This window comes from Mus musculus, chromosome 17 (genome assembly GCF_000001635.26).
Source record: "Mus musculus strain C57BL/6J chromosome 17, GRCm38.p6 C57BL/6J".
NCBI lineage: Eukaryota > Metazoa > Chordata > Mammalia > Rodentia > Muridae > Mus > Mus musculus.
The window spans coordinates 71,806,252-71,833,308 of record NC_000083.6 but is presented as its reverse complement, the minus strand read 5'-3'; the positions used below and the strand labels follow the sequence as shown (position 1 = coordinate 71,833,308).

The 27,057-nt window shown below is 44.7% G+C and overlaps 1 protein-coding gene across 22 annotated transcripts in view; it reads right to left on the bottom strand.

Moving 5' to 3' along the window:
* Clip4 (CAP-GLY domain containing linker protein family, member 4) overlaps nucleotides 1–27,057 on the bottom strand; it is a 94,537-nt gene that overhangs the window by 30,902 nt on the left and 36,578 nt on the right. For 14 of the 22 annotated variants that reach the window (XR_385397.4, XR_003952214.1, XM_030250146.1 and 11 more), the window contains exons 7-12: nucleotides 26,568–26,804; nucleotides 22,327–22,462; nucleotides 8,479–8,619; nucleotides 5,528–5,617; nucleotides 4,659–4,802; nucleotides 1,970–2,104 (exon numbers count right to left, since the gene is read on the bottom strand). Coding sequence is in view for 17 of the 22 variants with exons in the window: in XM_030250146.1 (XP_030106006.1) it covers nucleotides 1,970–2,104; nucleotides 4,659–4,802; nucleotides 5,528–5,617; nucleotides 8,479–8,619; nucleotides 22,327–22,462; nucleotides 26,568–26,804 (883 nt within the window). In the remaining 5 variants the exon portion in view is untranslated. Of the gene's footprint in view, nucleotides 1–1,969; nucleotides 2,105–4,603; nucleotides 4,803–5,527; nucleotides 5,618–8,478; nucleotides 8,620–22,326; nucleotides 22,463–26,567; nucleotides 26,805–27,057 lie in introns of all 22 variants that reach the window. The other 8 variants (XM_006525149.3, NM_175378.1, XM_030250147.1 and 5 more) reach the window with 2 other exon arrangements.

Here is a 27,057-nt window from a genome sequence, read left to right as displayed (position 1 = left end):
AAAATACTCCTCTCAGATTACTAGCTCAGAGTCAGTTTCAATGACAGGAACCTTAAAAGCCAATTTAGAATACACACTCATTTTGTTTTGGTTTTTGTTTTACTTGGTTGATTGGTTGGTTAGTTGGCTGATTGGTTTATGTGACACCTGACCCCATTCTAGATACTTAGATTGGGGCTATAAAGACTGTGTCTTTTATATTTGAGTGGCCCCACTATGTCACATCGCAGTGCCTACAAGCCTCTTTGTCTAACCACACTAACTCTTTGAAAACAGACTATGAGCTTCTGACTTGCCTAGACCAGGTGAGTCTGGTTAGAATGATCTCTGAGTACCATAGTTACAATTTTCCAGGTCCCACTTCCTTCTGTGTTTGATAGGCCTTTCCATGTAATTTTTTTTCTTTAATTAAAAGCCCCATTGTGACTGACTACATCACGGCCATGTGTTTACTATATAACTCTTGAAATTGTGTGACATACATACATACATACACACACACACACACACACACACACACACACACACAGGCACAGTAGTTGTGAAAACAGCCTAGCAGAGAGCTATGCTATGTACTCACTATCTAGTGTGAGATGTAAGAGAGGCCCAAGGGAGGCTTGAATTCTAACATAGCTCAAATAAAGCACCGACTTACACTAAAAGTGGCATTAATCAAAGAAGCGAGCGCATGCTGGAGACATATGCCTGGTTCATGTGCTTCTGTCTCAAAAACAGAAGTGGACACTCCTGGTGAACTGGCATGGTCTATGTCTAGCATGGCGGCAGCCATGTGGAACCACAAGCTCAGAGCAAAGGCGACTAAACCTCTGAAGGTTCAGGCTCATCTAGAACACAGGCTCCTGGGTATACGGGTGCTGCCTGGCCCTCTCTACACCAGCCAGCAGGAACTGCGGCTTAAGGACCAGAACAGAAAGATACTGCTGTTCTGCCTCCTGCTACTATTGTGAATAGTACAGTTCCTGCCTCTGACACAGGATTGTCACAGCTTTGGTCAGATGACACTGTGGCAGGCTAACCTGTTGGTCTGCAGACAGAATAAGATCTCAGCTCTTTCATGAGTCCTGACAGATGCTAAGCTACAAAGTTTTCTCTTTCAATCTCCTAGATAACCTTTCCTCAAATCCTGCAATGCCACCATGTGTTAATACGGCATATTGCTACTTAAAACACAGCTATGGATCCATGCAACTGGCTTCTAGTCTGTGGGCATACACGGGAAGATAATCTTTACCTTTTAAAAAATATGTATTATTTCTATTCATGTGTATGTGTATAAAACTGTGTGAGTGTCTGTGCACTGGGTATGCAGATGCCCACGGAAGCCAGAGGGTATCAAGCCCCCTGAATCTGCAGTTGCAGGTGGGTGTGAGCCACCTGATGTAGGGTGCTGCGAACTGAACCCAGATCCTCTGCAAGAGCAGGCAGTGCTCTTAACCACTGAGCCATCTCTCCAGCCCCAATCTTTACTTTAGGAAACAGCACTAGGTCAACTGGGATGAATATTTAAGTTCGCAGACATGTATTCCTTTAGATTCCAGGGTACACAACAACTGTTTTATCTGCTTTGCTTTTCTCTCTATGCCATGCTGATTAAAATAAAACAAGATGGTCCACCTAACTGTTCACCTCCAGGATTATCCGGGAGGGTGGGAGGAGTGACTATCCTGGAATACTTTCCAGGAATTTAGCACGCTCTGTAGTTAGAATAAACCAGGGAAGTGAAAACTAATTTTAATATTAGACAAATGTACAGCACAGGAGCATTCCACGGACACCAGCCAGTCTCTTACAGACAGCTGTATCACTTTCCACACACTCTGCCTCTGCCGCCAGCCACAGGAACCAGGGAGAGAGAACCTCCCTAGGACTAAGTCCCATCTGCTGTTTAGGTTTAAATAAACCTTTTGAACAAAATTCACGTTGAACCAAGACTATTGAGGGGAGTTACCTGGAGCAAAGTTTGTTGTTCCAAAGAACTTAATGGTGCCTACTCGCTGGCCTACGACCAGCACCCTTTCTCCAAGGTGGAGCGCTCCTTCATGGTGACTGTTATTTGCTGCAGATGTGGCTGAAGATTTCAAACCTGTTCAAGTGGTGGGTGGGAGGTATGGGAAGGGGAGGTAAAGAGGAGAGAACACAAAGGGAAGAGAAACTCAAAAAAAAGCACATTAGTTTTTAAAACTCACTTCACGTGTTCTAACTTGTCTGGTTGGTTGGATATCTCATTGTGTATTTGTCACGGCTGTGGTCCTCACTCAGGCCAAGGTATTCAAAGCAAACAAGAAGGTTCCCTGAGGAAAATCACTGCCATGGGAACAGCACAAACCTTGTTCCTAGGAAAGAATCAGTTCCACTAAGACAGCCAGGTACACACTCCACTCCGACATGGAGTGGTCCGTGAAGAACCAGAGCCGAGCGAGCTCAGCCTCCTGTCACGTCATGTTGGTGCTACAGCACGAGAGTGGATACAGACAACTCGGGAAGAGCATGTGAGACCAAGGGGTGGTCAGCTGTGGCCAGTGGGCCAGTCCCTAGTCACCTGAAGCACAGAGCTCTGTATTCACCCAGATTCCGCGCAGGACGCGCAGGAATGTAATTCCAGATGAGACCGCTATAGGCTGAGTAGCCTGAACAGGACAATCCAGATGTACGGCGTTCTGAAGCCTGAACAACCTTAGCACAGATGTTCGAATTCACATTCAGATTAGAATATGCCATCCCTTGTAGCCGTCCAGATACAATCTCTCAATGCTTCAGATTTTCGGGTTTCAGGTTTTCAGGTTTCAGAGCTTCTGGCTAGAGATGGTCAAACAGTAGATTGTGCAAATATTCCAAAATCTCAAACTGGCCTAATTCAAAACGCTTCTGACCCCAGTCATGTCAGGTAAGGAATGTCCAACTTACGGCAGGTCCTGACTACCCCAACTTGCTTAATTCAAGACTACCCCTAAAATGCCCACTCTCTGGTATCTAGCCTCTAGGAAATACTATCTCAAGATATGTTCAAATCCAGAAGGCTGGCTCCTGGGCCCTGTCCTATTGGTACTGAGTATCGAATGAACAGCTACCATCCAGAAGATCTCAAGAACTCTAGGTGAAGGCCTGGGAGGGGTCAACTGTGGGAAGGGGAGACTAAAGACACAGGAGCAAACTTGAGCCTGTGAAGGCAGAGGTGCAGACCTATTGCACCACTGAGAAACCCAGACCTAGTTAGCCATGGCACAGCAGTTTAAAGAGTGCTTTCCATAAAAGGTGCAGCGATGGGTAAGGCCTGGCCTGAGAGCTAACCAAGACAGGCGTTCACAGCTCACAGGTGCCACAGGTGCCACACCCACACTGACACCCTGGATACCTCAGGCCTGCCCACTGCTCATGTAGTTCAACAATGGAAGCCATCAAGCCAGGCCCGGAGTGCAGACCTCCTCCATACCTCTCCACTCTCCTGGCTCTCTCTTTCTCATTCCAGTTATTATCCCTTCCACCCATGTCTGAGCTCTGCCATTCCCTCTCGCTCCAATGCGGAAGGCTCTCTGCTCACTCTAGTGTTATGTGTCTGGGGCTCCAAACACAGACAGTCTGACCCCAGCCCTCAGCCACACACACCTCCCATTCTCTGCCTTTCCCCGGGGAAGGTTCCCCCCCCCATTCTGATTATCACCTTCATACCCACTATAATTTATGTCAACACAATCCTCAACTGAATAAAAAGGAAAAATAGTAAGTATATAGGCACACTGGAACTGCTTGTTCCAGGGAAAAGGGGAGAAAGGAGGTCATTCTAAATTCCTATATAAAGTCTAAAATCGAGCAAAAGTCAAAAGTCCAAATTCCAAATACAGGAATATTTAAAATGCAATAAAGTAAGAACAGGGTGGCCGTGTCACCGCCTACTGCCCTCTGTTCCTCAAGACTCAGAAGAGAAACTGGCCAGGAGTGGGGGGCGGTGGGGGGGGGGGGCTGCTGCACAGGAGCAACTCCAGGCCCAACCTCCAGACTCCCCACTTGCCAGATCCCCACTTCTGGGTTTACTCTACTAGGGTCACTGCTGAGGGCTTGGGGACAAGGTAAACAATGTCACCACCTAGGTGAAAGCCTGGGTGTATGCTTTCACACTGTCACACATCCTGAGGAGTAGTGGTTGGGAGACCATTCGGGCTACAAATGGCTGTCCCCCCTCGGGGGGGGGGGAGGGTGCGGGGGACCCCTGAGCCTCTCTTGCACAGCTTCAACTGACTTCAACAAACGCAGAGTTTAGATCCTTCTCTAAACAGGACAATGACAGGCAGTCGTGTGGGAGGGCTGAGGTGCAAAAACTACCAACTAGATGACAATAAACTCTCAAATCCAACCGCATAGTCAGGAGTCCTGACTGCAGGCCCAGGCCAGGGAGGCAGGGACGCAGCATGGAGTTCAGTGTGACTGAAGCACAGGGGCAAAGAGTAAAGGGCGCCTATGTTGTGTCACCCAAAGAGCAAGACAGCTCAATCTGTCCTGGGGAGAGCAGGAAAGGGGGAGGGGGAGGGGCAAGGAAAGGGAAGGGGGAGGGCTCCTTCTACACGTTAAAAAGAGCAAATCCACTTACAAACAAACCAAGATAAAAAACACCAAGAAAGCCTGGTTGAAAAAGCCATAGATACCAGCACTGGCTCTGGACGGGAGAGAGGGGCTTTTGCTCAGAGTCTTCTTGCCACCGCTGCTTGTGGTCAGCTTCTTCGGGTAGCTCTGCTTGTGGTCCAGGGAGGAGGAGGAGGAGGAACTGCTCATGGACCCAGGCTGGGCAGCTGGCGAAGGAGCAGGAAAGAATCACAACTTAAAGGGTGGTTTTAACAAAGAGAGAGAAAAAAACAAACAAACAAAAGAAGAAAAAAAAAGAAAAAAAAAAAGAAAAGGACTAATAAGATGTTTTCTGGGCAAATTTTTCTGAAGCGCTTCATTTAGCGTCCTCAATTGTGGATTATCTAGTGTCAAATTAAATGCCTGATTTGTCCAAATGCACGGCTGTTTACACACTAAATAGATCACCGTTTACACAAGCAGAAATTTTTAAGGCTTCCCAGTAACGTATCTTATACAGGGGGAGTCACTCTACCAGTTAATGCTAACTAATCTAACACACACACATTCCACTCTCCTTAGGGGAAACTGTAATAGAGCCCCTTCAAACATACACACAGGTATACGAATGCACACACGCTACTAACACGTCCTAAGGTGACAACATTTTAACCTTGAATCATTCTGTAGTCAGCCTGAAGGTGCACAGGTTCCTCCCTCCTGACACTCGAAGTCTGGCCCCCTCCCCTGCACTGTGGGCCCCTCCCCCCAAGTCAGTCGTTCTTTCTGCATCTGTATTTTTAAAGGGTTTTTTTTCAAGAGTAGTTCTACTATGTTGATTTTCCCCTTCCCAGCTTTAATCCAAATCACACAAGCCGGTTTGCACTGGCTAACAAGCTGGATTCCCGCCAGGGGCTGTAGCTTTAAGAACAGGGGGTGATGGCTACATTACCGTCATTTTCCGCTACAGTTTTCGGTTCTTCACTGGGAGGCAATGTCAGTGTGGATTCAGAAGCAGTCTCCTTTTTAGATGTCGTCAACCCTGGTGAAGAAACACAAAGGTGATTGTAGAGAAAGACAATGTTGGTTTGTTTTCAGAGAAGGTCTCACTGTGTATGTAGCCTTGGCTCTCCTGGAACTCACTCTATAGACCAGGCTGGCCTTGAACTCACAGAGATCCACCTGCCTCTGCCCTCTGAGTGCTGGCATGAACAGCATGCACCACCACTTATCCACTTGTAAAGACACAAATGGATCTACTTCCACAGACAGGAGGAAGGAGCGCCTCTGTATTTAAGGTTGGGGGGGGGGGGAGCTGGACGCGCTGCTCGGTGACACAGCACCATCCAAGCATGCAGGAACCCTGCTTAGGATCCAGCACTGCAGAACTAAGAAAAGAGAAGAGGGTGTGTTCACAGTGCGTCTACGAACTCCAGCTGTGCCCCCCGCTACAGATCTCTAAAATAGCTAATAGACTTGCTCAGAACTTGTGTCACACACAGGTAGGGAGTGGCAAACGAGTCACAGCTGAGATGTGGCTGAGTAACAACTTACATGGCACCGTTTCCTGCCATAACCAAATCCCACAACCTCATCTGAAAAAAAGGCTCGTGAAAAATGGTTGTTTGCTAAGCCCTTCACATCAACTGAATCCATTTATTTAAAGAGAGCGCCCTGAGAGCTTCCCAGATTTTTTTTTTTTTTTGAGCTGTCAGCAGCCATTCCCAGTCACCTTGCAAAGCATTTTGAGTGAAAAATTCTACATAAGATTTTGCTGCAAACAGAAACCAGACACAGTTCGAATGTGCCCTGAAGAGAGGACCTTTGAGTTTAGTGTGGCCAAACACCTCTGCTATCTAAGCACCAATGGGGGGTGGGGGGGCAGAAACTCTGCGAAGAGGAACCAGCGGCTCATCAAGATGCACTCTGAGTCAGAGCTGGAGTGGGCCCAATCTCCTTCCCAAAGCAGGAGGTCTAGGAGGAGGAAGTGAGTGGGGATTCTGGAAAGTCAAAAGAAAAATCTCATAAGAAGACACAGCCTGTGGGTAGCCTGGCAGGGAAAGAGTCCTCCAGGATTCAGGGGAGGCAAGCAGGACACATGGGTAGCAGACACTTCAGAGGGTGACAGAGCCTGGACAGCGCTTGCCTAGCACTGCTAGGCTCTGAGGTCAAGCCTAGTTCTGCAGAAGAGGAGACTAGGGAATGGAGAGGAAGAAGGGGCTGCAAGCCTCCAGTTAGGGGATAGATGGAGACATCCTGTGGAGTGTGAGTCTTGCCCTGGACTTGAAAGGGAGAACAGGTGTGGACAGAATTCCAGCTGGGTGACATTTCTTTAGCAGCCACAGCTAGAGGGAGGAGGAGGGAAGGCCGGACACTGTAGAAGTTACTCCAGCAGTCAAAGGGTGCGTGAGAAAACCTGCAGAACATAGCTTTCAGTTATTTTATTTTTCAGTCCTAGAATTCCATTTGGCCCTTTGGTTTGAACTGTCATCAAGACAACTGAACATGAAGTTTTAAGAAGGGTATAAAGATCTTTGTGTATCTGCCCAGTTTCCCCCAAAACAGCATTTCACAAAACTATACAGCAATATCCAAACAGGAAACATGCATTATTCTCATCCACTAATCTGACTCCAATCGCCTTAGGTTTAGTTGCTGTATGTGCATGTGTGTGCATGTGCATTTGCATGTATGTGTGCACGTGCACACACATGTATATGCATTCATACACATAAACACAGCATGTGAGAGAGCTCACCTTAATTTTCATGGAGAACCTGACTGTGATATATGGAGTACCTGGGAACAGATCTAACAAACAGGCCAAACACATCTACAGAAATAAAGCACTTTACCATCATATTAAGATATTTTAAATTATCCAACCAAACAGAAAATTGTTCCAAACACATAATTAAAGATGGCTATAACAATGTCAACTCTTTTCAAATTGGCACAAGGATTAAATGTAATGTCTGCTTAGATGTCAATAGATTTTTTTTTTAAAGAAACTTTTGAGAACTTAAAATATGTAAGGAAGTGTGTGACCTTTAGGGGCCCTGAATAAGGGAGACAATCTTTTAAGAAGTTGTAAGGCATTCCTTTCTGCTGGATGTCACATCAAGGTAATTATGAAGCAAAACCACAGGTAGTCTAGCAACCACCCGAAACAGAAGAGAAAGGCAAACTCAGTGTCTGGGTGCCATCCTTTCAGATGGTAGAAACCTTTCTGTTCCAGCTGCCAATATTTACTGAATACCTGTTTTTGTGCTATGAGCTTCTGTGAAAACAAAAGCCCAAATTATTTTCACAGTCTACTTGCAGTTTAGAATTTGACTGAGAGAACAGAAGATCTGCACAAACAAAGCAATCAGTGGACAAGATAACAACTGGGCTATGCAGGTTAAAAGAATACACATAGGAAGATGGAGAACTGAGAGGTTAAATGAGTTGGATTGCTAGGCGGGATCTGTATGGAGTGAGGAACAGAAAGGACCGCCCGCAGCCGCGCACAGGTGAGGAGAGACAGTGGGAGAGCTGGCATGCAGCAGGGCAGGAGAATAGGAAAGCAGGGCCAACCACAGGAGCAGAACGAGGCCCCTCTGACCAACCCAGGGGCATCACAGAAGAGGCGAGGCATGGGGGGCAAGCTGTGTTTCATGAAGACTCGCTAGAAGCAAAAACTCCAGCCCAGAGCCTAACGATGGGGCATTTGAAGCACAGAGAGTGGGGAAGGAAAGAAGCCATTGTCAGAGACTTAAGTCATATTCATAACTGAGGCCCAAGCCACCAAGGCCTTGCTTTTGTGAGGTGTGGCCTTTGTGTGGACTTCAGAATGAAGCAGTCCAAACACATGGCTTCAAGTATGGTTTAGGAGCTGCTGGCCTCCCCAGTGTGACCTACCGGAATTGACTCTGGATGTGAAGTGGGCTACATCGACCTTCTGGGATCGGGCGTGTGGGGTGGCTCTCGTGGAAGGAGTGTGTGTGGTGGTCTTCCTCCCGTCTTTTAATTTACTTATCTTTGAAAGGGGAGCAAAAATACCTGAGGGCCAAGACAGAAGCACAGTTAGTGTGGAGCAAGTGGAAGCACGTTCAAACTCAAGGCAAACGTCACTGTTGCTAACACAGGCTACCTCTGTCCGTACCCACCATGCATCTTGTGATGAGACATGGCCCTTGCCCTCAGTGGGTGCACAATCCAGTTGCCAAGTCTAAATACACTATGACTTAGGAGCCACATAAGAGAGACATAATTACTGTGGAGTGAGGTTCAGGGGACAGGGCTACGTGTAAACATCCCCAGCTGCTGCTCTAAGCGACTGAGAATAACGGCTACTACCTAATATAAGGCATGCTACCTCCTGTCTGCTTAGAGTTTGTATTCTCCCAACACTGAAGGGCTCCTCAAATCCCTCTCTCATCTCCCTTCTGTACTGCAACACCTTTTAGACACAAATTTCAATGTTGCTCTTGCCTGCATTTCCCCACTGTAACTAATTATAGTCCCTTACACACAGAACAGACACAATAAATCTTTTCGACTGTATAAAATTATCTTCCCCAAAGGCCTAGCCCTCAATTCCTGACAAGCAGAAGCAATACAGTGTGCGTTGAGGGAGGGGGGGTATACAGAGGCAGGGGACTGCCTATCTACAGCAGCTGAGAGCATAAAACCCAACTGAGAAAGTTTATGGAGGCAATAAAATATCGAGTTTGAGTAAGAACACACAGACATTGAAGAGAGTGAATACAGACTATAAATACCAAGATTATCTCCCTACCACACTTAAAAAGAAAATAAAGTCATAATATGTACATTACACTCTGAGTGTTTACAACCTAACAAACACGCATCGTATTGAAACGTGATCTGTTAAAGCAGGATGGAAGACTTGCACCTTTATGCAAAGGGAGCATTGTGCTCATAGCCGAGCAGTGCCGCTACATACTTTCCTGAAAACCTTTGAAATGCTTTTCTCTTTTGGACTCTGCATGACCTTACCTTGATTTCCCTGGGGTGTGTGTGTGTGTGTGTGTGTGTGTGTGTGTGTGTGTGTGTGTGTTGTAGAGATTGTAATTATCTCTCATGTCACTGACATGGGGTGGTTTTGGGCAATGATGATGAAGAGGAGGAGTACAATGAAATCTGCCAAGGTTTAAAGCAGTGCCTCTCAACCTTCCCGATGCTGCAACCCTTCAATACAATTCCTCATGCTGTGGTGATGCCCAACCATAAAATTATTTTCATTGCTACTTTTACTTCATAACCGTAGTTTTTCTACTGTTACGAATTATGATGTAAGTAATTTTGGAGCTAGAGGTTTGCCAGTGGGTTGCAGCCCACAGGTTGAGAACTGCTGGTCTAAAGAAAGAAATATTCTACACTAGATATATGAATTTCTAGACTTTTTTTGGAGCTTAGAAATTCCCACCTAATCCTCCTTATGGAATGAATTATAAAGAAAGGAACTTAGATGCAAGGGTACCCGCATTTATAAAAGGAATACTACCAAAGTTTAAATCACACATTGGACACACATAGTGGGAGACTTGAAGAGTCCTCTCTCACCAATGGATAGGTCATTGGAACAGAAATTAAACAGAAATAATGAAACTAGCACACATTATGAATCAAATGGACTTAACAGACATCTACATAACATTTCATCCAAACACAGAAGAATATACTTTCTTCTCAGCACCTCAGGGAACCTTCTCCAAAATTGGCCATATACTTGGTCACAACGCAATCCTTAAGAAGATAGAAATAGCCCTTGTATCCTATCAGATCTCCATGATTTAAACTGGACTTCAACAACAGCAACAGAAACAACAGGAAACCTACAAATTCGTGGGAACTGAACAACTGTCTCCACAATGACCACTTGGTCAAAAAAGAAAGAAAACAATTAAAGACTTTCTAGAATTCAATGAAAATGTAGGCACAGCATACCGAAACTTACTGGGCATAATAAAAACAGTGTTAAAAAGAAAGTTCATAGCACTAAGTGCCTTCATTAAGAGGAGAGATCCTATCCTAGCAGCTAAATAGACCACCTGAAATCTCTACAACAAAAAAGAAGCAAACACACCTCAGACGAGTAGACAACAGGAAATAGTCACACTCAGGGCTGATGTCAATAAATCAGAAACAAAGAGAACAATACAAAGAATCAACAAAACTAAGAGCTGGTTCATTGAGAAAATCAACAAGATAGAAAACCCTTAGCTAAACTAACTAAAAGACAGAGAGACACCATCCAAACTAACAAAATCAGAAATGGTGACGGGGATATAGTGGCAGACAGTGAGGATATGCAGTGAATCATTAGGTCTTACCTCAAAACACTATACTCCACAAAGTTAGAAAATCTAAATGAAATGGATGATTTTCTAGACAGATCTCACTTACCAAGTTAAATCAAAATCAGGTAAACAATCTAAACAATCCTATAACCCCTAAGAAAAAAGAAGCAGTCATTAAAATTCTCCCAAACAAAAAAGCCCAGGGGCAGGTGGTTTTACCAAAGAATTATACCAGACTTTCAAAGAAGAGTTAATACCAATACTCTTCAAGTTATCCCACAAAATAGCAACAGAATGACCACTACCAAACTCATTCTATGAGGCCATAGTCATACTGATACCTAACTCACAGATTCAACAAAGAGAGAATTTCAGACCAACTTCCCTATGAACATTAATACAAAAATACTCAATAAAATACTCGAAAACCAAATCCAAGAACACATCAAAGACATCATCCACCAGAAACAGATGCAAAGACTCATAGCCGAACATTAGACAGAGCTTGGGAAGTCTCGTGGAAGAGTTACGGGGAGGATTGAGGGGCTGGAGGGCATAGGGACTCCATGAGAAGACCAAGAGCGTCAACTAACTGGACCCTTGGGTCCTCCCCAAGATTGAACTGAGACACCATTATCTTGGGTTCAGACTCTATCTTAGAAAACGTGACCTAAGGTTGAACTCTCGAGTACCAGTTTCCAGGTTACTCACCAGCAAGCCTGGGCCTCCAGGTTACAAGCCCGCCCCTGGCGCTTCCCTTCCTAACCACCACCAATCAGGAGGAAAGCAGAAGTTAAGTTTATGGTTTGGCTCCCGACACCAGCCAATTATTTTAAAGGGCAACTAAATTCCATAACAGCCCCCTAATAGCTATGTGCCAGGCTAGAAACCCCCTCACTTGCTTGCCTTTTCCTATAAAACCCGTCCCACTGAGAGCTCGGGGCTTCATTGCCACCCTTCTGTGTCAGTGACTTATGTATATAGCCCAAGCTTGAGCTTGAACAAAGACCCTAGTCCAAAAACATTGTAATCGGTTCCTTGGTAGTCTTCTGGGCTTCACAAAATAGGCACATCAGAACTACCAACCGAAGAGCATACAGGGGTTGGACCTAGGCCACCCCACACATATGCAGCAGAAGGGCGGCTTAGTCTCCAGGGGGATCCCCCAACAAGTGGAGCAGGGGCTGTCCCTGACTCTGTTGCCTGCCTGTGGCTCCTGTTTCCCTAAATGGGCTGCTTTGTCTGTCCTCAGTCATACAGGATCTACCTAATCCTGCAGTGACTTTATGTGCCAGGGTGGGTTGGTAACCCAGCAGGGGACCTCCCACTTCTAAGAGGAAAAGGGGAGGGATGGGGAGGGACTATGTTAGGGAGGACTGGAGGAGAAGGGGACTGAGATCAGAATGTAAAGTGAATACATATGTATTTATGCTTGTGTAAGGCTTCAGCTCTAGCCCAGGCTCCCAAAGGTGCTCAGGCCCCTATGGAGGCCCCATAGAAAAGGCTCCTGCCAGTGTGAAGACAGACGAACTGCTGTGACATACCTACCTACACACTATTTGCAGATGATCAGTGTCCTATGCTGTTCTTACAAATAAACTCAAGCAAGATCTGTTAAAAGAAAAAGAAAGAAAGAAAGAAAGAAAGAAAGAAAGAAAGAAAGAAAGAAAGAAAGAAAGAGGGAGGGAAGGAGGGAGGGAGGGAGGGAGGGAGGGAGGGAGGGAGGGAGGGAAGGAAGGAAGGAGGGAAGGAAGGAAGGAAGGAAGGAAGGAAGGAAGGAAGGAAGGGAAGGAAGGAAGGAAGGAAGGAAGGAAGGAAAGAAAGAGAAGGAGAGGAGAGGAAGGAGAGGAGAGGAGAGGAGAGGAGAGGAGAGGAGAGGAGAGGGCAGGTCACAAGAGACACAAGTATGTCTAGCTTATCAAAATGTACTGATTTCTTACTACCTTGTTACAGGGATACGCCTAGGTGAAAGAACAACTAGAAAGAAATGTAACCGTCTGGCAACAAGGCAAATGAAGTCAATCCATCTGTGAGCTGCAGCAGCCGCCTCAGTCAGCCCAGACATGTTCCCGAGTGCTACACTCTGCCTATCCAGACCTATGGTAAAATGTCATCTAGAAATCAACACAGTCAGTCACAACACAGAACAGCTAACAAGGTATCATCAGCAATGACTGCTAAAGGCTGTGGTCCCTCCCAGGATGTCTTATGGTACTGAACTATTATGTGGTCAGAGGTTGACCACATGGCACTGAAAATAGACATGGTAAGGAGGCCTACAGTGCTCCATCAACAAGACAATGAAGATATGAAGTAATATGTGAAATGCAATCAAGAAAACTAAAAAGCAGGCCAGGAAGAGGGCTCAGTGGGTAAGACCCCACAAAGCCTGGCAACCTGAGATCAATCCCTGGGAAACACAGAATTGAAGAAGAGAACTGTAGTGCTTTCTATGTGCTTGGCCCTGGAGTGGACTGTTAGAGGGCATGGCCCTGTTGGAGTGGGTGTGGCCTCACTGGAGTGGGTGTGGCCTTGTTGGAGTAGGTGTGGCTCTGTGGGCATGAGCTTTTAGACCCTCATCCTAGCTGCCTGGAAGTCATATACTGCTAGCAGCCCTCAGATGAAGATGTAGAACTCTCAGCTCTTCCTGCACCATGCCTGCCTGGATGCTGCCATGCTCCTGCCTTAATGATAATGGACTGAATCTCTGAACCTGTAAGCCAGTCCCAATTAAATGTTGTCCTTATAAGAGTTGTCTTGGTCATGGTGTCTGTTCACAGCAGTAAAACCCTAAGACAAGAACCAACTGCCACAAGTTGCCCTCTGAAGCCTACACATGACCTGGCACACAGAAGCCTGCACACATGTGCGCGCGTGCACACACACACACACACACACACACACACACAGAGAGAGAGACACAGACACTACATAAATGCAAAAAAGAAAAAAAACTCATCATTATTACATTATACAATTACATCTTGGGAAACTGTGTGAGGATATAGGCAATCATACCAAAGAACTTAAAATTAAAACATACAAATGAGAACAGAGTACAAACTGTATTTCTCAGTTATTTGATTAGTGTGAGTAATATCATGATAATGCTCAATGATTGATCTGCTTTCTTTTGTTTTTATTGTTGTTGTTGTTGTTTTTGAGATAAGATTTTATGTAACCTAAAACCAGAGACTCTAAAACTTATAGAGGAGAAAGTGGGGAAAAAGCCTCGAAGATATGGGCACAGGGGAAAAATTCCTAAACAGAACAGCAATGGCATGTGCTGTAAGATCTAGAATTGACAAATGGGACTTCATAAAATTGCAAAGCTTCTGTAAGGCAAAAGACACTGTCAACAAGACAAAAAGGCCACCAACAGATCAGGAAAGGATCTTTACCAATCCTAAAACAGATAGGGGTCTAATATCCAATATATATAAAGAACTCAAGAAGCTGGACTCCAGAAAATCAAATAACCTATTAAAAAATGGGGTACAGAGCTAAACAAAGAATTCTCAACTGAGGAATACCAAATGGCTGAGAAGCACCTAAAAAAAAATGTTCCACATCCTTAGTCATCAGGGAAATGCAAATCAAAACAACCTTGAGATTCCACCTCACACCAGTCAGAATGACTAAGATCAAAAATTCAGGTGACAACAGATGCTGGCGAGGATGTGGGGAAAGAGGGGCACTCCTCCATTGTTGGTGGGATTTCAAGCTGGTACAACCACTCTGGAAATCAGTCTGGCGGTTCCTCAGAAAATTGGACATAGTACTACCTCTCCTGGGCATATATCCAGAAGATGTTCCAACCGGTAAGAAGGACACATGCTCCACTATGTTCATAGCAGCCTTTTTTATAATATCCAGAAGCTGGAAAGAACTCAGATGCCCCTCAACAGAGGAATGGATACAGAAAATGTGGTACATTTACACAATGGAGTACTACTCAGCTATTAAAAGCAATGAATTCATGAAATTCTTAGGCAAATGGTTATATCTGGAGGATATCATCCTGAGTGAGGTAACCCAATCACAAAAGAACATACATGATATGCACTCACTGATAAGTGAATATTAGCCCAGAAACTTAGAATACCCAAGATACAATTTGCAAAACACAAGAAACTCAAGAAGAATGAAGACCAAAGTGGAAGGAGGAGACTTTACTCCTTCTTAGAATTAGGAACAAAACACCCATGGAAGGAGTTACAGATACAAAGTTCAGAGCTGAAACAGAAGGAAGGACCATCCAGAGACTGCCCCATCCAGGGATCCATCCCATATATAACCACCAAACCCAGACACTATTGAATATGACAGAAAGATTTTGCTGACAGGGCCCTGACATACCTCTCTCTTGTGAGGCTATGCCAGTGCCTGGCAAATACTGTGAAGTGGATGCTCACAGTCATCTATTGGATGGAACGCAGGGCCCCTAATGAAGGAGCTAGAGAAAGTACCCAAGGAGCTAAAGGGGTCTGCAACCCTATAGGAAGAACAACAATATGAACTAGTACCCCCCAGAGCTGTGTCTCTAGTTGCATATGTAGCAGAGGATGGCCTAGTCCGCCATCAGTGGAAGGAGAGGCCCTAGGTCTTGCGAAGATCATATGCCCCAGTACAGGGGAATGCCAGGACCAGAAAGTGGGAGTAGGTGGGTTGGGGAGCAGGGCAGGGTGGGGGCATAGGGGGCTTTGGGGATAGCATTTGAAATGTAAAGGAAGAAAATATCTAATAAAAAAGATGAAAAAAACTTTAAAATAAAAAAATTTAAAAATAAATAAAAAGAAAAGCACTTGGCACCATATAAATGTGCCAAGCAAATAAATGTATCCGTTACTGTGGTGCTACACAAGAAAAAAAAAAAAGATTTTATGTAACCCATCATGGCCTCAAACTAGCTATATATCCATGAATGGATTTAAACTTCTTATCCTTCTGTGTCCACTTCCTTCTGGGACTGCAGGTGTGTACCACTTCATCTACCTCATGTGGTGCTGGGGGTGAAACTCAGACCTCAGCACACTCAGCACACACTAGACTGAGGAGATGTCACTGGCCCAAAGTCCCCTTTCTTTCTGTCTGTCTGTCTGTCTTCCTTCCTTCCTTCTTTCATTCTTTCTTTCTTTCTTTCTGTCTGTTTTGGGATTTTAGAGACAGGGTTTTACTGTGTAGCCCCAGCTGTCCTAGAACTTGCTCTGTAGGCCAGGATGGCCTTGAACTCACAGAAACCTGCCTGCCTCTGTCTGCGGAGATTAAAGGTGTAGAGCACCACCGCCTTCCTTCTCCTCTTATTTTCTTTAAAGATTTTTTTTTATTTATTTATATGAGTACACAGTATCTGTCTTCAGACACACCAGAAGAGGGCATCAGATCCCATTATAGATAGTTGTGAGCCACCATGTAGTTGCTGGGAATTGAACTTAGGACCTCTGGAAAAGCAGTCAGTACTCTTAACTGCTGAGCCATTTCTCCAGCTCCTTCTCAATTTCAGGGGAAATGTAGTTTTCTTTCATAATCTCTGAAATTCTCCATAGAGAAATATATTTGTTTCAAAGGATAATCAAATATTTAATTCTAATGTCTTAAAAGAATTATATTACACACAATTCCTCATTTGCATGGATTCTGTTTGTCTTCATTTATTATTATTATTATTATTATTATTATTAATCACATTTAGGTAATCCATGAGGTAAGCTAGGGCTGGATGCATAGTCCACAGCAAGCACAGTGAGCAGTCACCCTTGCTGCCTGGCAACCCAGAATACCCACTGGCTTTCCCCAGAGGCTGACACACAACTGTGAGGTTGACTAAAAAGAAGCACACACAGTTATTCTCTTAAAAAAAAAAAAAAAAAAAAGCAATGCATTCTCAGATAAATGTGTCTCGTTTAATGTGCTTAGTCCCATTAAAACGTCAGCAATGAATAAAAATGGTATAAATTCTAAGGGAAATTTATTTCTTAAAGGAGAAAAATGGAAGCTTGTGAGAGGGGGAGAGAGGCTGACAAGCTACCACCACGTGCACCTGGCCACCACTGGGCTCTGCGGTTGCCCTGGCACAGAGCTGGGTCCATCTGTGTATTTGTCTGTGTCTGCTCATTCACTGTAACAATGGCGCTGGGCAGTCACATCAGAGAGCATGAGGCACACAAAGGAGCCCTCTCTGGCCTTTACAGTAAAAGTTAGGCAAGTTCTACATTAGATAACACAGCCTTCAAGATACTAAGGGGACAGGAGCTACAGTCTCCCGGTCCGAATCCCAAACTCCACGTGAAGTGGGATAGAAAGAATCACACGGTCACATGGAGGTGCTCATTGTACTCCCCTCCCGTGAGTCCTCTCTGAGTGCTCCACAAACACCAGCAACTAAGAAAGAAACCATTGGAGATGTAAATGAGCTAAATACCTAATAAAAAATGGAAAAAAAAAAAGAAAGAAAGAAACCGACAGGCAAAGCAAGAACACCGAATCTTTCCCTTCACAGGACAAAGTCAATAGATGTCTAGAACTGGAAAAATCAAGAATGATCCATATACATAGATCCTTTTCAAGCATAAACAGTAATATCAGGAAACGAGGCTGGGGGACTTCTAGAAAGGTTTGGGCCTCCAAAGAACCCGGGAAATGTCAGGAGAGGAGGGAGGCTTGCTTTTGAATGAGCTTCAATCTATCAAGCAGGACACATGTATTTACTTTGTTAACTATTAGAAAGCCTAAAAGTAACAGTATCCACAACTATTTACTCAATTATTAAGCGGCCACAATTTAAAGAAACAGTATTGCCAAAGCTAACAAAGTAAGCCTGAGGTGAGTCACAGTGCTTACACAGACTCAAGGCACAGAGCAGAAGCATAAGAAAGGTGGAGATGAGAGAAGAGAGAACCGCCTGAGAAGAAACTAATTTGATGTCTTCTGATCTGTCAGGGGATCTCCAACTCCCCTGCGCTCTACCTCAGGCGCCTTAGCAATGCCCTAACTCCGTAGATTACTCAGCAAGAAGGGCAGCCTTACGTTTTAAACAACCCACCACGTGACCCGGACATCATAACCTGCCTCCAAGTCCTCAGAGGGTCCAGGGGCAGCTCCCCCACTCTGCTTTATCACGCTTGCATCTCCTTGGAGCCATGAGAGTCAAGGAATCCATGAGACTCTGCTGACAATCTCACTTTTTAACATAAAGTGGTTGACACCTGCCCTGGGTGTGAAAGAGCAATTCTCAACTTCATACAGAAAAACAAAGAATCCAGGATAGCCAAAACAATTCTCAACAATGAAAGATCTTCTGGGGGAATCATTATCCCTGACCTCAAGCTGTACTACAAAGCAATAGTGATAAAGACTGCACGGTATTAGTACAGAGACAGGCAAGTAAATCAATATAATAGAATCGAAGACCCAGAAATAAACCCACACACCTATATGGACACTTGATCTTTGACAAAGAAGCTAAAAATATACAGTGGAAAAAGAGAAAGCATCTTCAATAAATGGTGCTGGTCTAACTGGCCGTATGTAGAAGAATGAAAATAAGATTCATATTTATCACCTTGCACAAAGCTCAAGTCTAAGTGGATCAAGGATCTCAATATAAAACTAGATATACACTGAACTGAGAAGAAAAAGTGGAAAAGAGCCTTGAACTCATGGCATAGAGGAAATTTCCTGAACAGAACACCAATGGCTCAGGCTCTAAGATCAACAATTGATAAAATAGGACCTCATGAAACTGAAAAGTTTCTATAAGGCCAAGGGCATCGTCAATAGGACAAATGAGCAACCCACACATTGAGAAAAAAGTCTTCACTAACCCTACATACACAGCCCTCTGATAGAGCGCTAGTATCCAAAACATATGAAGAACTCAAGAAGTTAACTTCCAAAACACCAGATAGCCCAATTTAAAAATGGGGTACAGAGCTAAACAGAGAATTCAACAACAGAAGAATCTCAAAATGACCAAGAAACGCTTAAAGAAATGTTCAAAGTCCTTAGTCATCAGGGAAATGCAAATCAAAATGACCCTGAGATTCCACCTCACACCAATCAGAATGGCTTAGATCAAAACCTCAAGTTACAGCCCATCCTGGCAAGGATGTGGAGAAAGAGGAACGCTCCTCGGTGCTGGTGGGATTGCAAAGTGGTTACTCTGGTGATCAATCTGGCGGTTCCTCAGAAATTTGGAAACAGATATACATGAAGACCCAGCTATAACACTCTTGGCCATATACCCAAGGGATACCCCACCATACCACAAGGGCACATACTCCACTATGCTCACTGCAGCCTTATTTGTCATAGCCAAAAGCCGGAAACAACCCAGATGCCTCTCAACCGAAGAATGGATACAGAAAATGTGACTCATTTACACAATGGAATATTATTCAGCTATTAAAAATAACGACATCGGGGCTGGAGAGATGGCTCAGTGGTTAAGAGCACTGACTGCTCTTCTGAAGGTCCTGAGTTCAAATCCCAGCAACCACATGGTGGCTCACAACCATCCTTAATGAGATCTGATGCTTCTTCTGTGGTGTCTGAAGTCAGCTACAGTGTATTTACGTATAATAAATAAATAAATAAATAAATAAATAAATAAATAAATAAATCTTAAAAAAAAAAAAAAATAAGGACATCATAAATTTTGCAGGCCAATGGATGGAACTAGAAAATATCATCCTGAATGAGGCAACCCAGTCACAAAAGAATAGACACGGTTTGTACTCACTAATAAGTGAATATTAGCCAAAAAGTACAAAATACCTAGGATACAACCCACAGACCGTAAGAAGTGTAACAAGCAGAAAGGCCCAAGAAAGGATGCTTCAACCCTATTTAAAAGGGGGAAGAAAATAATCACAAGAAGCAGAGGGAGGGAGGGATCTGAGTGGGAGAGGGAAGGGAAAGGGGGGGGAACAGGATCTGACATGGGGGGGTAGTGGCAGGAGAATGGATGGAAATACAGAGCTTGGGAGGAGGTAAGGAGATGCTCTCTGGAGACACAGGAGGTGAGAGACTCTCAGAACTTAATGGGGATGACTTAGCCAAAATGCTCAACTACTGAGAGAGGGAACTCGAGGTAGTGTCTGTCCACCTCAAGTAGAAAGACAAGGCCTCAAGTAGAAGGACAGAGTTACCAACCCACAGTCAAAATTTCTGACCCAGAATTGTTCCTGTCTAAAAGAACTGCAGGGACAAAAATAGAAAAGAGACTGAAGACAGGAGCCTGGCATGGCTGTCCTCTGAGAGGCCCTACCAGCAGCTGACTGAAACAGAGGAAGATACTTACAGCCAACCACTGGACTGAAGTCAGGGACCCCTATGGTTGAATTAGGAGAAGGATTGAAGAAGCTAAAGGGGAGGGCAGTTACATAGGAAGACCAGCAGTCTCAACCAACCTGGAGCTCCAACAGACTGAGCCACCAACTAGGTACATACACGGACTGGCCCGAGGCCCCCAGCACATACATATATGGCAGAGGACTGACTGCCTGGTCTGGCTTCAGTGGGAGAAGATGTGCCTAATCCTAGAGAGACTTAAGGCCCCAAGGAAGGGAGAGGCCTGGTGGGAGGGGAGCACCCTCTTGGAGGCAAGGGGGAGGAAGAGTAGGAGGAGGAACTGTGGGAGGGGGACCAGAAGGGAGGGGCAATGGCTAGAATGTAAATAAATAAAATAATTTTAAAAAATCATGGGGGGTATGGGGGACTTTTGGGATAACATTGGAAATGTAAATGAAGAAAATACCTAATTAAAAAAAATCACATTTCATACAACAAAGACTTGCACAGATTATAATAGGATATCCAGTTATTAAACAGAACAAATATATAAACTAGATACTATGAAAAGTCAGAGAAAGGAATGGTGAATGAATGTGGTCAAAATATATTAAATACTTAAAACTGTCAAAGAAAAATTACTTGACATCAAAAATATTTGAGTGATTTTATTTTCTTCTCCTATTTTATGATTTTCAAATCTGACACACTGATCCTTTATGTAAGTAAGTAAATGTATACACACACACACACAAAGACAAGTGTGACAGAAAGAAACAGAAATCCTGGCAGCTTGATAAGAGCTGGCTGATCGAGGATGTGTTCTGTGCTGACGGGGGATCAATCCCCGCCCAGGTAGTTTATATATCTATCAATGCCCCATCCTTACACAAACCCCAGGGATTCTGTCTCCATTTCATAGAGGCAAAAGAGGAACAGACCAGTGAGGATGACCCCGCCCCAGCCCTGAGGAGATGCTGGCCTGGCCCCAGCAGTCAGACCCCAAGCCTCACAGTGTCACCAGTGTGCTGTCTCCACTTCCAACTGAGCTGAGCGACGATGGAGAGAGCATCAGGGAACATGGACAACACAGTGTGTGAAGGGGAGAGGAAAACAGAGAAGGGGGGATGTAGGAAGATGGAAAGAGAGCAGATAGGAATGAATCAAAACAAACATTTGTCAGAGTGAGAAAGGACAGTCAAAGTCGCTCTCACTTGTCTTCCCAACTTCTCACACTCTTCATGGCACGCACGCACGCACGCAAGCACACACAATCAGTCCTGGTGAATACCAGGACAGATAGGCAGATTTCCTCCCCTAAAGAACAAGCCAAATCCATCACATTCCCTATCGAGCAGTCACAGCCAGGTGCCTGGGAACCCTGTTAACTGGCTCTCTAAATCCCCACAGCCTTGCTCAATCCTTGGCCCTAGAATCGGGAACCACAGATCCTAAGGTGTTCTCCTGGGTTCTCTTCCCAGTCACACCCTCATTTCTCTCCCTGGCCACCTCAGCCTCTACCATCTGTCATTCTCGTCTCTCAGTTCTATCTGGCCTCAGCTCTGGTGCAGACTTCTTTTGGTGGAACATTTCAGAAGAAACAACCCTGGTAAACCAGACTCTGTGCTTAGTTGGTACCTATTCCCAAACAGTTTGACAAGCCTTGGTGAGAAGAGAACTCAGTCTTGCAGCCCACTCACTCGTGTGCACGTGACTATGGTCGGCCTTTGGTATCGCATGCCTGTCTAGTCTGCTGCACTCAAGTGACCTGCTCCAGGCCCCTCTCTCTCTCTCTTCACCTCCACACATCCCCGTGCCTCTCTCCTTACATCAGCAAATGACCTCACTCCTCCTTTCTGAGAAAACACAACCGTCTTCCCAGCATTTATCTCCTCGGGGAGGGTGAGCCTTGCCTGGCCCAATGCCAGGCTGACCCTGGCAGAACGCTCTCAACAGCTCAGGGCCCTTCCCCCTCCAACCACCCTGTCTCTATAGCAGCAGCCTCTCTAGCATTCCCATCAGTGTAAACAAGATACCCCAGCTCCTGCAACTGAATATCCACAGCCCACATCCTCTTCTATGTGACACGAGGAGCCAGGGAAAGGCTTAGTTTAAAACTGCAAGGAAGGGTTCAGCCTGGCTTCAGCCTTACCGTATTTGGGGGCACACTTGAAGTACTGGACTCTCCCAACACTGCCGTTGTTCTTCCCTTCTGGCTCGTCCAGCTCAATGCCAGCCCACTGCCCGCTTGCAAACTCCGTTGTTCCACAAAATCTTAATGTTCCAACCTAGAGAAAATATAAATCAAACCAGGTTTTCAGTCTTACTAGTAATTCTAAATACTCTATTCTTAATAATATTGCTTTTTACGTCTTTCAAAGTAGACTTTAGAGTAAGGCTTTGTTAATACTTTTTTAAGTGGAAAAGGGGTTTGTCAGAAAGACATGGAATCCTTCCCAGGTAAAGTTCTTTCCCAACGGAACTGAAAAGAAAAGTCCACGTTGTGGTGGGACTCAGCTCACCTCTCTCAGTTGCCAGCCGATTGAGCGGACCAGAAATCAGTGAGGCTACAGAAAAGGGAAGCCAGCTGCAAATCCATTCTGATATCTACAGAGACCTCCACCCCAGACAGAAGCATACAAGTGCAGAGGAACTGGCTGAGGGGTGGCTCAGCAGTTAAGAGCACTGACTGCTCCTCCACAGGAGCCAGGCTCAGTTCCCGGCACCCACTGCAATCTGGAGCTTCAATTCCATGAAATCTGAGGTACTCCGCTGAGCCAGAAGAGTAGATCACACAAATAGCACACATACATCCATGCAAGCCCAACACCCACGCACATACAATAAAAAACAAACACAAATTCTAAATCAATTAAAAAAAAAAAGGAACAGAAATCACACAAAATATGTTCTTGAGGCAGAACAGAGTTAAAACTACAAACCACTGGAAGGGAGATACACGGTAATCTCCGAGACATGCACTTGCACCAGGTAGCAAGGATAAATAGCCCAGAGTAAAAGGGTAAAACTTAGAATTTTTTCCTAATAAGGAAAATTAATAAATAGTCTGAATGGAAATGAATGTCAGAATGTGTGGGAAACAATAAAAGTGGTGCTTAGAGAAGAATGTGAGCCTCAGACACTACCTAAAATCGAGGATCAGAATTCCCACCTCAGCAAACTAACATGAAGACCCAAAGCCTGAGAAACAGGGTCAATGCTGAATATTAAACTAAGAACGGGAGAAAAAAAAACAATGAAACCAGTAACACATTCTTTGAAGAATAAAAAGTCTCAAACCTCTAACTAGAAAACAGTTTTTTAAAGGAGAGATAAGACACAAACTGGCAACATTGTCAACAAGACCAGCACCTTCAGCCGTAAGATGAGACAATGTTGCAAACAGCTTGTCCGACTATATCATTGTATGTCATTGCAAATGCTTGAAAGAAACGAACTTTCCAAAAAAAAAAAAAAAAAAAAAAAGCTAAAGCTTGAATTTGTAATTTAAAACTGTGAGAAGAAAAAAGTCCCCAAGGGGCAGATGGCCTCAGTGGTAGATTCTACCAAAAATTTACAGGCAAAATACAAACTCTATACAAGCTCTCCTAAAATCTGAGTGAAAAGACGGCTTCCCAAGGCATTAATGTCAACATTACCTTGACATTAAACTGGCCAAGACACAGCAACTACAGCCCAATCTCCCACTTAAACACAAACAAGCATCTTCAGCACATGTAGGTCAACCAAACCCAGTAGTAAGGGGACTACTCCACGGTGACATGCAAGGTTTCCAATGAGACACAAGGCTCATGAGGGAGGGAATTACCTGGCATAACCCACAGATGGGTAGAAAAGAAGACACAGACACCTACAACCAGCTGCCACAGCCTTCCATGGTGACAGCTTTAAGGAAAGCCATAATTTGGCAGTTGAGGACCTCTTCAGCTTGACAAATAATGACATCTACACTAAATCCTCAGGGAGCAAGACAGTGAGACCTCATTTGGAGAAAGATGTGGTAAAGGCGGGGAAAGAGGATGAGGGGGAAGAGGAGACAAGACGCTTGTTTACAAAGAATCTACAAAGGAAAAGAGCTAAGAACAGGCAGTGTCCAAAGACCAACTATTTCCATATCTTAGAAGTGAACGAGAAAATAGCATTTCAGCAATAGCTCACATACACAAACCTCAAAAGCATATTAAGCCTAAACCTAGCAAATCGTATGTAATACCTAAATGGTTAAAACCACAGATGTTGATTAAATAATCCAAAGACCCATATGAATACAGACGCATACCATGCTTAAGATATAAAATCTACTCAGCCTGATCTAGACTCAATGGTGCTCAATTCAAAATCCCAGCAGAATTTTTTTATAGAAATTAACAACAACAACAAAAAAACCTCTAAAATATACATAGAAAAGGGTAAGGAATTAATATTATCAAAACAGTTTGGCAGTGGAATTGTAGTCCTGAAACCCGCTCACTGGTCATAAATGGAAGCGGTGAAGAGGGCGTTGAAGAAAGGAGAGACATCAGAATGGGGCACAACCAGTAATCCCAACAGACGTGCTCAAGGGGTGTCTGAAGAGGCCCACGAGCTCTCCAACAGAAAGGAGTCCTTTCTGGGCATGGCAGTGTAACCGGTAAGTTTTTAAAAAGGAAACTCAAGATGCAGTTGGTGCTCTTAAAACATAGCCCTAGGGGGTTGGGGTGATCAGAATCATAAGGACTAGAGTTCAACCCCCACCACCCACATTAAAAAGGTCAGGCACTCTGGTACACACCTATAACCTCAGGTCTGCAGAGGACCCCTGGGGTCTGCTGGCTTTCGGTCAGACATGGGTGTCAAGAAGTCAAGGAGAGATGAAACTGAGGAAGAAACCTGAGTCACACCCTGGCCCCCACCTGTGTACACAATGCCCAGATACATTCTCAATCTCTCTCTCTCTCTCTCTCTCTCTCTCTCTCTCTCTCTCTCTCTCTCTCTCTCTCTCTCTTACACACACACACAAAGTAACTATAAAACTAGCTGGTTGCAGTGTTCACTAGAATCTTGGCTTTTGGGAAGAGGAAAGATCTGAAATTTGAAGTCACTCTTGGCTACATAACAACAGATGCTTCTATTTGAGTATAAAATTATCCAACCCAAAAAGTGAATAAAATAACTTTTTCTTGTATTTTTGAGATTATAATGCAATTACATAATTTTTTTCATCCCCTTTCCTCCCTCCATCCCTCCCATACACTCTTCCTGGTCTCTTTCAAACTCTTTCCTTAATCGTTGGGGAAAAAATTATATATCCTAAATCTAACCTGCTCTGTCTGTCTATGTTGCTTGTATGTAAATCACCACAAGCCCTAATAACAATCCAACATTGGTCCTCATACCCACAGGTAAGTGTAGTCCTCAGCCCTCATCAAGAAAACTTCACCTCAGCACAGACAGTAGCCCTTTAAACCCCTTGAGACATAGTTACAAGACTGCTACAAAGAAGACTTGCTGTCCACCCATACATTTTAAAAGCCACCTATTAATAAATTCTTGGCGCTTTCATTCCAACCAGTAGTGAAGTGACTGATGTCCTACTCTTTTGTAAACTGGTAAATGTCACTCACTCTTCACTTAAAACACATCTCTAATTGTTTCCTTTGTGAAGCCATTTCCCCCTACCGGGGGAAGATCAAGCTTTCAAATCCATGGTTCTTCATCACCCAGCCCGATACTGAGATGTTAGCAGCTGGAAAGGCTAATGTCTAGGCACGAGTTCCCCATTATACTCCACACTTGGGGATTCCTACTACCTCAAAACTAAGAATAAAAGCCTATCATGGTGTGTGGCTCAGTAGTGCGGCACTTCCCACGTTTCACAGGGCTCTGCCCGAGTCCCTGCACTGACAGGGGAAAAAAGCTCCCAAAAGAGGTATCCAAAGAAAAGAGAGCATTGCCACCGTGGCAGTCACACAGAAACCACAGCTCTGTCTATCAAGCTTTTATGTAAAGAGGCGCTGGCTGACCTCCTGACTAGCAGGTCTGAAGCATCTGATGTTCCCTATTTGTGAGACTTCAAAGCCACCCAGAAGAGTAATGAGGGTTTCCTCTGCTCGGCTGGCAGAAGCCACTGGCAGGGACAATTCAGAGTAGACAGAGCAAAGCCATTTCTCAGCTCCTGGCTCTAAAGTCATTCAATAGTTCTCTACACCACTGCTTCCCGTGCAAATAAAGAACCCTTCACTATTAAGTTCACCAGTAAACTATTCACTATTCACTGTTAAGTTCACCAGTAAACTTACATCCAAACTTCACATTTTTAATCGAGCACTTTTCTGTCCACGGGTGTTGAAACTTTCCCCCCCAAACTTCAGGCACTGCGGTGACTTACTGTACCTTCTGCCCTGCGATGACAACACGGTCCCCCAACTTCAGGCCGAGAGATGTCAGCATGGCCCTGCTGGTGGTGTGATCGGAGTTTGGAAGCACGGCCTTAGCGCTGGTACAGGGCAGAGGCACCGCATCCAAGAGCATCTGTTTGATTTCCTTCGCGATCGCTGCAGCATCGGCCATCTCCAGAGGCATGTCCACTGGGTCTGGAACAACTTCTGCAGGGATCTGCCCTTTGTCATTCTGCCAGAGACAAGAGCAAAACCTCAGCTCCTCACACTCGGGAGCCCCTAGACAGCTACCTACTATGGCAGGGGTTGGGGGGGAGATTTTAAAGTCGGGGAGGTGATCTGGTAAGAAAATGTCATTCTGTACATGGAGAAGGGCGAGTACCAGCTCCGAGAAATGGATCCACACGGCGGCTGCACAAGCACACACAGAGGTACCAGGACGCCTGGCTGCCCAATCTGGGTCCCAGCTACATCCACGTACACTT